The sequence below is a fragment of the Triticum dicoccoides genome, chromosome 3A (genome assembly GCF_002162155.2).
Source record: "Triticum dicoccoides isolate Atlit2015 ecotype Zavitan chromosome 3A, WEW_v2.0, whole genome shotgun sequence".
NCBI lineage: Eukaryota > Viridiplantae > Streptophyta > Magnoliopsida > Poales > Poaceae > Triticum > Triticum dicoccoides.
Window position 1 is genome coordinate 380,413,663 of NC_041384.1, and position 12,210 is coordinate 380,425,872.

The 12,210-nt window shown below is 45.6% G+C and overlaps 1 protein-coding gene across 1 annotated transcript; it reads right to left on the reverse strand.

Annotated features, from left to right (window-relative positions):
- Nucleotides 1-1,957: 1,957 nt before the first annotated feature.
- Nucleotides 1,958-9,455, reverse strand: LOC119268255 (peptidyl-prolyl cis-trans isomerase CYP57-like). Its single transcript, XM_037549844.1, has 11 exons — nt 9,092-9,455; nt 8,706-8,884; nt 8,535-8,633; nt 8,301-8,404; nt 8,068-8,212; nt 7,236-7,455; nt 7,005-7,044; nt 3,014-3,215; nt 2,720-2,857; nt 2,488-2,639; nt 1,958-2,264 (listed from the first exon to the last, which is right to left on the reverse strand). The coding sequence occupies exons 1-10, from the start codon at nt 9,309-9,311 to the stop codon at nt 2,499-2,501; spliced, it is 1,488 nt and encodes a 495-aa protein (XP_037405741.1). The 5' UTR covers nt 9,312-9,455; the 3' UTR covers nt 1,958-2,264; nt 2,488-2,498.
- Nucleotides 9,456-12,210: the final 2,755 nt, after the last annotated feature.

Consider the following 12,210-nt stretch of genomic DNA (forward strand, 5'->3'; position numbering starts at 1 on the left):
TTCCCGATAAGGCCGTAAGGCATGATCCGAGCCCGTCATATATCCTCTGCTTTCTCCAAGGCAACCAGGGCAAACTATTGTTGGAAAGATGCTGCGCCGAAGAAAAAAGATTATATTAGACCAGGTCTCACGGTTAGCAGATGAGATCCATTCTCATGAATGACACGTGCATTCATAAATCCCAAAGCATCTAATTCCCTCCCCCCCCCCCTATTTCAAGTGGGGGTGGAATAGATGCTTTGTGATTTGTAAATGTCACGTGTCATCCATCAGGATGGGTCTTGGATGAGACCTGGTCTTATAGAATTCTTTTCCGCGGCCGAAGTCTGTAAACGGGGTAACAACCGATGAACGTCATCGATGCTAGGAGCGGCTGGTTTGGCCGCTACAACCACAGGGTGGCGATGCTGGGAGTGGCCGGTGGGGATGCTGGGAGCGGCCGACATCGATGGTGGGACCGACATTGCCTAATGCTGGAACCGACGACACGGGTTGCTGCAAGCTAGGGGGACCATGACAACGCCTGATGTTGGAACCGAGGACATGGATTGCTGCATCAGACAAGGTCAATTGCTGGAACCGGCTTCGCTGATTGCTGAGACCGACAACTCAGATGCTACGAGGATTGCTGGGACCGATGGGCACAGGTGCTGCAACGAGCGAGGCGCGCTGAGACGGCAAGGTGTGGCGCTTGAACCGGCGAGGCAAGGTGCGGCGACCTGATGCTGGTGTTAGTTAGGAAGAATGAGATTGCACGAATCGATAATCATTAATCGTGTGCATAGTGCACATACATAGGTACAGGATGGATCGGCCTCTACTTGTCTCTCAAGATGTACAAATATACAAGGGGGGGAGAGAAATACAACGGTATAAATACAGACCCAAGTCCCATACACATGCAGTGGACAACGTACTCTCAACACCCCCCTTCCCCTCCCGCGCAGTCGAAGCGTCGCCGGAGACACAGAGACTGGACCAAAACTCCTCAAAGACTGGGGTCGATAGTCCTTTAGTCATGACATCGGCAAACCGCTGAGTGGTAGGAACGTGCAAAACACGAACCTTTCCAAGAGCCACCTGCTCGCGAACGAAGTGAATGTCGAACTCAATATGCTTCATACGGCGATGGTGGACGGGGTTGGCGGAGAGATAGACGGCGAACACGTGTCGCTCTACGTCAGGCTATTGTGTCTACCTCGGCCCTTACTGATTTCGTAAAGGTCTTGAGTTCAAGACCCGGCTGGCACATTAAATTGCAGACCCAGCTGGCGCATTAAATTGCAGCCCTCTTTCAGTCCACGTTTAGGCATGAAGAAGCCGCACGTGAGGAGGAGTGTTGACGTATAATATACTGCCTAGTCTCTTCTATCAGATCGGTCTTTTAATTGCATTGGCTAGAGCATGCACTTTTATAGTTGGGACCGACGAGGAGTGGCATGGAAACGGCAAGGCAAGGCTGCTTCTATGGACAACAAGGCCGCTAGTACTGGGAGCGGCCAAGCGGGTCTGCAGCAACGAGACCAGCGAGTGTGCTGCATGAGTGGGTGGCAACGGCAAGCTGCTGCAGGCGTTGGGTGGCACTCCGTGGGCGCCGTTGGGAGCAGGGGACGAGATATGTGGGATTATTCCTCGTTTGCTTCTTTTGCCGATCAAATCTGAGATGTGGGATCCAACGGCTGATGACTGCCCCTATCGGACGGCGCGTGGGGTGACCCATCTGAGCTCCCGGCCGGTCGGCCAGCGCCTAGCATTGGCCATTTTAGATTGGGTGTGTCTAGGTCTCAAACCAAGTCTCAAGTGATATACTCCCTCCGTTCCATATTACTCCTCGCTGATTTAGTATTGATATGGAACGGAGGTAGTATATAAGAAAAAAAAAACTGAAAAGAAACTTTTTGTACAGGTCCCCGTGCAAGATCAAAGGAATATTAACGAAGTCTAAGTCGACTGAGACTTAGCAAAACTGTTTTAGATTAGAGTTGACATGATAGGCTATAATACGCATGGCATGCGACAGGGTGCATCTCAGATGTTACAGTAACGTTGCCTTGTTAAAGGGTAAATTATCAAAATGTTTTTCTCAATTAAAAAAAAGCATTCTACAATTGCTATTTACAGTTTGGTACAGACAGTCCACATGTGGTCACTCTACCATTACGAACCTGAATCTGTTATGCTCAGGTTCCGAATCCAACTCAACACCAAAACTGCAGCAGCCACATTGCACGGTACGATGGTTTACATTTTTGCACGATGCAACTCTGGGGGCAAAAGGAGGCGGGTGTTAATTAATTAGTCAACGAGAAGTGGGAGAAATTCAGAAGGATATACTATCACTGAGAAGATTTATCTGAGACACAACGAATTATAGATACTGCAACGCTACAATGTGGTATGATAACAAGCTACATAAAAGGCTCAAAGCATTTGTTCGGTACTACTACCATCCAATTTATTTGTCACTAGAAAGATTAGCAGACGCACCTCAAAAGGGGTCATGTGAGAGATCTGCCAGCCCATTCACGATCTCTCTTCTTTAACTTCGCTTGCATCTTGTTAAACTTCTGTTTTCCTTTCTCCAGAAGAGGGTCAACCACTACATAGTCATTTGGATCATCCTTCCTAGTCATACCATCCTGTATAAAGATAAAATAGGTTCATGCATCAATTTCCCTTGTGTGCGCGGGAAAAAGAAGAGCCGCAAAGATACCAGTACCTTCGAAGATTCAGGTGCGAAAGTGAGACGGTTGGCATGCCACTCTTTGTAGTCCTCACTGTCTTCTGCCTTTGTTTCCATATTAGCAGGCTTATTACTCATCAAGGAAGCCTTGAACTTCTGTAACTTTGCTAAAGTCTAACGAAAAAAATTGACGTTTAAGAAACAGTTAGGCACTCAACTTCAAGAGCAAAAGCTGACACGTAGAAGAGATGTCAGCTGGAATATGAATATGCATGATCCATCATGAAATGGCACAAGGAAGGTGGACACAAGAAAGCAGAAAAACAATACCTCCACTTCACGGCCTTGGAGGCTGCGTTTTCTCTGTTTTTTCAAATGTTTCTCTTGTTCAGCTGGATTTAGCAGTTGCAAATTAACATCTCCTCTGGACATCCTTTCAGTATTGGCTTCAGAGCCAACACCTTTTTTCTTCAAAGACAGTTTCCGTGATTTTGATGATTGATGATCATCGTCGTCGTCGCCGTCATCACTCCTGTGGACATTTAAATTGTTAATAAATTCAGAGGACAACTGCTAAACTAGATTACCAACATATTGTTAATAAAATCAGGAGCAACTGTGGGAGTAGATTATAGCAGAATACTGTTTAAATTTCGAAGTGTTTCAAACGTGCAAACAAGCAAGACTCTTCTTCCACTATCTGCATAGTACAGGTATGGTAAGACTAAATAAAGATACATTATATTCAACACATCGTAACCCGGTTACCGAAAAGAATTATTGTGTATCTACACAATCCCCCCAAACCATGAGGCTGCTCGAAATGCTGCACTCTCCTCGCACCCCAGTGTCGCTGGTTCCTTTGTCAGCCAGTCGTGGAGCATCGAGTATTTTTTGTTGCCCTTGAGCCTCCCCCGTTTTACTGCTCCCTCCCGCTTCGTCCCACACGCCCGCCGCTCCCTCCTAACCCTAGCTGACAGCTAGGCGCCACTCAACCCGTTCAATGTGTCGGCTGCAGGGCGGACGCGGTGACCGAGAAAGGGTGAGGCGTACCAGCGCAGAGAGCGGGCACCTCATTGCACGAGGCTTAGAGATGTCAGGGCTGATCGACTCCACGGGCCACAGAGTTCCCCGTCATCCGGACAAGTTGTGTCTGGCTCTCACAAGGTCGCATCCACCATATCCGGTCAACGAAAGTCAGGGAAGCCTAGATTACAATTCACAGCATGCTGAAGATGTCATCCTCTAGAGTCAGGGGCTGCTCCTCCACATCATCCAGTGGCAGGCCAGCCTCCAAGGCACTTGCGCTGGCGAACTCCCACATATGTGAGCCACTTCATGTACTTCCAGGGCGGCGCCGCCCTCGAGTTCATCATGGTCGACAAGTATGCCATCGCATAGTGCCATATCATTTAGCTACGAGTACTTGTGGTTCTCTATTCCGTTCAGCTCCAGTAAAAAAAGTAGACCTATCAATTCAGCTACGGGTACTTGTGGTTCTCTAGCCATATCATTTAGCAAGTGTTGTGGACTTGCTATCAGCCTATCACCATGTAACTGAAATTTAGAGGCTTTACAAAATTAGTTGAAGAAGGGGAGCCTTGGCGCAGTGGTAAAGCTGCTGCCTTGTGACCATGAGGTCATGGGTTCAAGTCCTGGAAACAGCCTCTTACAGAAATGTAGGGAAAGGCTGCGTACTATAGACCCAAAGTGGTCGGACCCTTCCCTGGACCCTGCGCAAGCGGGAGCTACATGCACCAGGTTGCCCTTTTTTTTTTTTACAAAATTAGTTGAAGAGCTATAACTGTCAGGGTCCCCCCTACATTTTTAGCTGAAAAGAGTTAAAGAGCTATAATTTCACATGCCCTAATATGTATGTAGCATTAGTTTATTCCCCTATTCTGCAAGCTAAGAGTGCATAAATGATACGCACAGGAAAAAATATAATATTTTACTCCCTCTGTTCCTAAATATTTGTCTTTCTAGACATTTCAAATGACTACTACATACGGATGTATGTAGACATATTTTAGAGTGTAGATTCACTCATTTTGCTCCGTATGTAGTCACTTGTTGAAATGCCTAGAAAGACAAGTATTTAGGAACGGAGGGAGTAGTTGCTATTGTTCAATGTTGTAGTGAAGAACTTTTTTTTCTGAGCCTCTTTTCATCTTGGGAGGTATTTGATAGTTGTGCTTCAGGAGAGCAGTTTTGAATGGTATTAAGAGCTTTTTATGATGAACTGTCTGTAACATCATGAATGTTTGAGAACTTCAGGCCGTAACATCATGAGAGAAATTCATTGAGCACCGCTTAAGAAGAATGACAAGCATGACCAAATGGTTTCATGCCTGGGAGGTTGACCATGGGAGGCATTTTCTTGGTAAGACAACTTATGGAGAGATACAGGGTGTTCATTGACTTGGAGAGGGCCTACTGTAAGATACCGCAGATTGTAATGTGGTGGCCCTTGGAGAAACACAAAGTCCCAACAAAGTACATTACCCCCATCAAGGACATGTACAATAATGCTACGACAAGTGTTCAAACAAATGATGGCGACACTGATGACTTTCCAAGTAATAGGACTGCACCAAGGGTCAGCTTTGAGTCCTTATCTTTTTGCTTTGGTGATGGATGGGGTCACAAGGGATATTATACAAGGAAATATCCCATGGTGTACGCTCTTTGCGGATGATGTGATGCTAGTCGACGACAATCAAACGGGGATTAATAGAAAGTTATAGTTGTAGAGACAGACGTTGAAATCGAAAGGTCTTAGGCTAGTAGAACTAAAACTGAGTACATGAGGTGCAGTTTCAGTACTACTAGGCACGAGGAGGAGCCTTGATGGGCAGATGGTTACCTCAGAAGGACACCTTTCCACATTTGGGGTCAATGTTGCAGAATGATATCGATGAACATGTGAGCCATCGAATCAAGCTGGATGGATGAGGGGCGCTGAGCTTATGGCATCCTCTGTGACAAGAGAATGCCACAAAAACTAAAAGGCAGGTTCTATAGGACGGAGATTCATCCTGCAATGTTGTATGGCGATGAATGTTCGCCGATTAAAAGACGACATGTCCAACAGTTAGGGGTAGCAGAGATGCGCATGTTGATATGGATATGTGGCCACACAAGAAAGAACCGGGTCCAAAATGATGATATACGTGATAGTGATAGAGTTGGGGTAACGCCGATTGAAAAGAAGCTTGTCCAACATCGTCTGAGATGATTTGGGTATATACAACTGAGGCCTCCAGAAGCGGAAGGATATAGCATGCAATGCATAATGTCAAGAGAGGTCGAGGTAGACCAAACTTGATATGGGAGGAGTCCGTAAAGCGAGATCTGAAGGACTGGAATATCACCAAAGAACTAGCCATGGAAAGGGATGCGTTGAAGTTAGCCATCACATGCCAGAAATATGACCAAGTTTCGAAATCTTTTGGGTTTCCACTCTAGCCTACCCCAACTTATTTGGGACTAAAAGGTTGTTGTTCAGACATGCAGACACACACAAGACCATTCTTCTAGTATCTGCATGACATAGATACTTATGTTTAGATTACCACATGTTATATTCGACACATGGTAACCCTACTAAGAAAAATTGTGACCACACAATATGCAGAACTAAACTATTTATCATAATGGCAAGCCAATGAAAAGTAATTTCAATATAAACAACAACAACAACAACAAAGCCTTTAGTCCCAAACAAGTTGGGGTAGGCTAGAGGTGAAACCCATAAGATCTCGCAACCAACTCATGGCTCTGGCACATGGATAGCAAGCTTCCACGCACCCCTGTCCATAGCTAGCTCTTTGGTGATACTCCAATCCTTCAGGTCTCTCTTAACGGACTCCTCCAATGTCAAATTCGGTCTACCCCGCCCTCTCTTGACATTCTCCGCACGCTTTAGCCGTCCACTATGCACCTTATGTCACAAAGTAATTTCAATATGATTATGTTAAAATATTAAAAAGATCACATAATTTGTTGTCATTCAGAATGGTGATATTATGTCCCTGGGTAACTTATTGCCTGTTACCAGATATGAATACTTGTAAGTAGTAACAGACTTATAAATGAGTTTTCAGGAAACTAACGCTTAGTATTAAACAAAAGCTCAGGACTAAAAGGACATGTAGGAATAGTGTTGTTCACAAGAACAGATATTCTGGTTGATCAAAACATCATAACGATAACCTACCACATTGAACTAAACTACCAATAGATATTTGCAGAAGAAAAACACAGTGCATAAGGAATAAGGATAAGGAACATATGGATAAGGTAGACATAATAATAGAACCTGTGAGCTGGTAATTCTTTATCCTTCTGATGAGTTTTATCTGCATCAAAGAGGGGGAAACAGATTGCTCAGTTTTCCAACTTATATGCAGCAATCATGTGACATCAGCCAAAAAAATGCAAGTAGCTGCAGGAAATTACATAATCCTGCCTCTCATTATGTCTGTCATGGCACAGTAAATGGCTGAACTGGAGAAGGGCCATCTTAATAGAAACAGGAATAGCAAATTACCTTTCTTGGAAGATTGACTCTGCCGAATATCCCCAAGCTCTCTACGCTTTTTTAGAATCCGTGAACGCATCCTGTTGTCAAAATCCTCCTCATTCTCATCTTCAGGAGAATCATCATTTTCTGGATCATGCTCTGGCTCTCTGGATTCAGCTTTCTTCGAGATTAAAGCCTCCCTGATAGATAGGACAGTTTCATTTTTCTTCTCCTCTTCCTCCTTGGACTGGATATTTGCAACAAGCACAATGGTGTTCAAATTTGACAAGGTCTAAAAATATTCAATAGTAAGCAAGTAGCTCTTATTAAGCAAAACCTGATCAGAGCCCAGGATACAACTCATGTCCTAAACCAATTCAAGACGAAAAATGTATTTGAGTTATTAATGGTGTATAACAGGAATATATTTAACTATATGAATAATCAATAGAAGACAAAAGACAGGAAATTAGTCCAACAAAGCACTCGGTACAAAAGTGCTCCTTAGGTAGTTAGTGCTGTTAAAGAGAGAATGCTAGAAAAAAATAAAGAAAATGGTCCCATTTGTGACTGGCCTTCTAAAGTTGTTGATTGGGAACCAGTGAGGAAGCATGATCTACACAACTATAAGTCAAAAGAATAAAGTTGACTAAGTAAGAAAGCTAGCAACACACATCTCTGGTTTCAGATGGTATGCACACTAACATAGCAGAAGTGTGCTGCACAGTATAAAATGCCATGTCCGCCAGTTGGACAAGGTCTCTTTAGGTTTTTGTGGTGCAATATGTTTGCTAGCAAAGGATTGGTTAACATCCTACAGATTTCCTCAAGCACAAGGGACACAATTGATAATACTCACCAGTTGTTCAACCTGTGGTTCCACTTTAAGAAAACGGGGGTCATCGAGCACATCGTGGATACTCTTTATTTTGTCCTTCACAAAAGAAGCTGCCTCATTCTCCTCTTCTTCTACTTCATCTCCAAACGAGAGCACATTAAGTTGCCTACAGGATGAATGGACAGTCAAATGAAATCCAACACCGATACCTTATCTTTGCAAGGAAAATTGGTTCCAACATGCAGAGAACATACTTAACAGCTTTCTTCTCTGGTTTCCTCTCAGCATCAGCCTTGGGAGCAGGCTGAATCTTCTTAAGTTGTCGTGGAACTATATCATCAAATGGGTTCCAGAGTACCTATAAAAGCAGAAACACACATAACTAAGCAACATCTACTTAGGCTTCACAAGTAACAGTAAAACAGATAGAAGAATCTGCTTCATTGCAGAAGTACCAGAACTAAATGAAACATGAGGGGAATAACTACCTCAACTGAAAGAATTTTCTGTGGGTATACAGGCCGATCATCCTTATCAGTCTCGATATCAGCCAAGGCCAGAAGATTGAAGATAGAATCCCCAGTGACCTGGACGCACACATACATACATGGTAAACTGTATAATCACCTCCAATGGGGACAGTCAAGGTAGACACGTACCTTCCCAAAAATTGTATTCTTCTTATCAAGCCAATCGCAGCGGTCAAGGGTAATGAAGAACTGGCTTCCGTTCGAATGAGGTGTGCCAGCATTGGCACATGCCAATAAACCCCTGTGATTAAACCTCAAACGTGAATGGAACTCGTCAGCGAACGGTGCCCCATAGATGCTCTCACCCCCTGCAGATTGATGTCAGATACTCATCAGGTTCAGTTCAGAACACCCCCAAATCCACCAATCACATGTATGGCTCGAACGATATTCAAAACTGAGACACTAATCATTAATTTGATGCACAATCCGCGATTCAGTTGGGTAAAGACCGACAGTGAAATCCGGAATCAGAAACCCTATATCGTAGGTCTGGTTAGGGTTTAGGATCTCACCGGTGCCGGAGCCGGTGGGGTCGCCGCCCTGGATGAGGAAGGACTTGATGACCCGGTGGAAGAGGGTGCCGTCGTAGTAGCCCTCCAGGCATAGCTGAACGAAGTTGCGCGTGGCCTTGGGGGCCTCCTTGGCCCACAGCTCGATGTCGATCGGACCGGCCGTTGTCTGCACCACCACCTTCCCTTTCGTCGGCGGCTCAAGCACATACACCGACGACATCTTGCCGGCCTGTCCTACCCCGCCGGCCGCCGGCCGCCGCCTCGACTCTCGCGCTCCGGCAGGTCGGTCTGTCTCGAGATTGTGGTTCCGGTGGTCCGGTTCGTCTGGCCCTGTTTGCGCTCGATTCTAGAACCGCCTCCACCAAATCGCCTGTTCCACAGAGCTGTTTTTTGTTATGGTAATACGTGTTTGGTGTATCATTCATATCATAAAAAACAAAATACAAGTCGCGTAAAAACTGATCTGACAAAACTAAAAAGATAGCAAAACATCTTTAAATTTGACACCAACATATCATAATCTCATTCATATCATAAAAAATAAAGTACAAATCACGTAAAAACCGACATGACAAAACTAAAAAAATAGCAAAACATCTTTGAGTTTGACACCAACGCCCGTCATCTATCTCCGGCATCACCATAATAGCCACCGAAGAAAAGAATGACGAATTATCTCCTCACCCGAACTCGACGCGGCTTCATCGCTGATATGCAGCTTTGCGGACCTCCAAAATAGCTCAACAAAAGTAAAGCCATTGTCGTTGAACGAATCGTATTGGGGCAACACTCCGGACACGCCATCGAACTCCAGATTTGGCATCCCATCACGACTAAGACGCTGAAGGAGGAAACTATGCCTGCCATCCACGAATCACGAACCCAGCACACGTTTCGTCTTCCAGATGTCGTCGATGCAGACCATAATCTGCAATCGCTCTTGGACTACCTCCCAAGCTCCACACCGACGCTGGAGCAAACGTCGTCGCAACGGCGGAGCCCAAGGACACAGGTCCACCACGAGGATGCCGCCGCCGCCACGCCATCCTTACTTGAACAGACTGGCTTCCAAATCCACCCCCAACCGTAGGACCGATGGCCTCGTTAGGAAGGATCCGAAAAATCTTTATTCAGCGTTTTCATCGTCGCCGCCGAAGCGAAGACGATGAACAGGCTAAAGACATAGACTACACGTGAGTAAAAACAATCCACACGTGTGGATCCGGTGACCCCCCTCACCACCGACGACCGGGGTCGCCGACGAAGGGGAGCCGCCGGAGGACAGCGCTGAAAGATGGTCTCTCCTAGCGGCGGCTAGGATTCCAGCCGCCAGGGAGCAAGGAGGAGAGAAAAAGAATCTGGTCACGTTCCACATAGATGTTTACGCGCCACGAAAACATAGTGTATATGGTATGTTTCCTTAACGTGGATACGTATTACTCTTCTCTTCTCAGGTAACATGGAGCACTTGTTTAAAAGGCTACAACTATTATTTTGAGACCCCTAAATATTCTAAAGGAGAAATGTACTATATATACAGATGTGTAGTATGTGCATATGAAGTTTTCATCAGTATATCTTTTAAGCTATGGTGTACACCACAAAGACAAATATATATAGTTTCAAATGGAATTAGTCTTTGGTTTTTAAACCACAAAATTATTATTTTATGTAGCCTACAAATAAATAAATTCATAGCCACACTATTTGGACGTGCCTACTAAGTTAGAGCATCTCCAATAATAGTTGCAGAAAAAAATTACTTTTGCATTTTCGAGGCCCAAAAACCCCTTTCCAACACATGATGTATATGCAAAAAAATATAATATATCTCAGCCTCACGGAGATATAAATAAAACACTTCGTGATGCAAATATACATCTCCACCTACAGGAGATGTAAATTTGCCAGCCGTGCGCCAACCACCCAACTGCCTTCCTCCCGCTTCCGCGCGACCGTCGTCCGTCCGTCTAACGGCGTCATGGGCTAATTTGGCCCAAAATCGACACTGCTGCAGCCTGCCCGACGGCCGCCCGCCACGCTGCCACTACGCCCGCCTGTCCCCCGCCGCCTGCCTCGTGGTATTAGCGTCGGCTGTCCCCCGCAGCCCCGATTCATTTTCAGCCGCTGGAGGTTGTGGTCGGGCCGGTCGCCGTTATGCCTTCCATGGCGAGGTCGTGGTCGGGCTGGGCTTGTTCCTAGCCAAGACCAACCGATGGTCGCCCGCCTACCGTTCTTCCCGCCACGCGTAGCCGCTCGCCCGCCTACGTCGTCTTCTCTGCGGGATTGCGGTCGTCTCCTCTGTCGTACCGCCGTCGCCACCCGGACAAGCCGCAGCCGACCGATTTCTTCCTCCCTCCCCCCAAGCAAGGTGTTTGACGAAATTCCCCCATGGTAAAAATGAGCAAACTTGAAGGGGTTTTGTATTGTGGTTGGGGAGGTAGTTTGACAGTGATTTCCGCATTGTAGATGAGCTCGTGCGACTCCTCTTTCGTGGAAGATTCCTCATCGAATGAGGGATTTGATTTGAACGAAGAAGAGGACTTTCTATGCTAGTGGCGATGCACAAGAGGAAGAAGCCGAAGCACGACGGTTCCGTGTATGCTAGTGGCGATGCACAAGAGGTTGATGCGCAATTATTTTGGTTCACCATCCATTTTTCAGTGGTACTTCTGACGCCCGTTCAGAATGTCCAAAGACTTGTTCATACACATTTGCAATTTTCGTGAAGGAACATGTGATCCTTCGAGCAAAGAAGGAATTGTGCCGGGTTGCTTGGACATAGCAATGAGCAGAAGGTCACCGACACTTCGCACATGATGGCCTATGCGTTCCGGCGGACTACATTGATCAGAACTTTGCGATGGCAGAGAGCACCTCTATCTTCTATGTCAAACAATTTACAAAGACTATGGTAGAAGTGTTTGGTGCAGAGTATTTGAGAGCACCCAATGCTCAGGACACTCGGAGCTTTTGGAGATGAACAAAGCTCGTGGGTTTCTAGGTATGCTAGTGAAAGTTCTAGTTATCAACTAAAGGAGGTGAATAGGTGATTTTTATGGAAGTCTTCGAAACAAGCAATGTCTTCAAAGACAGGAAACTAAAACAGTAACTAAACA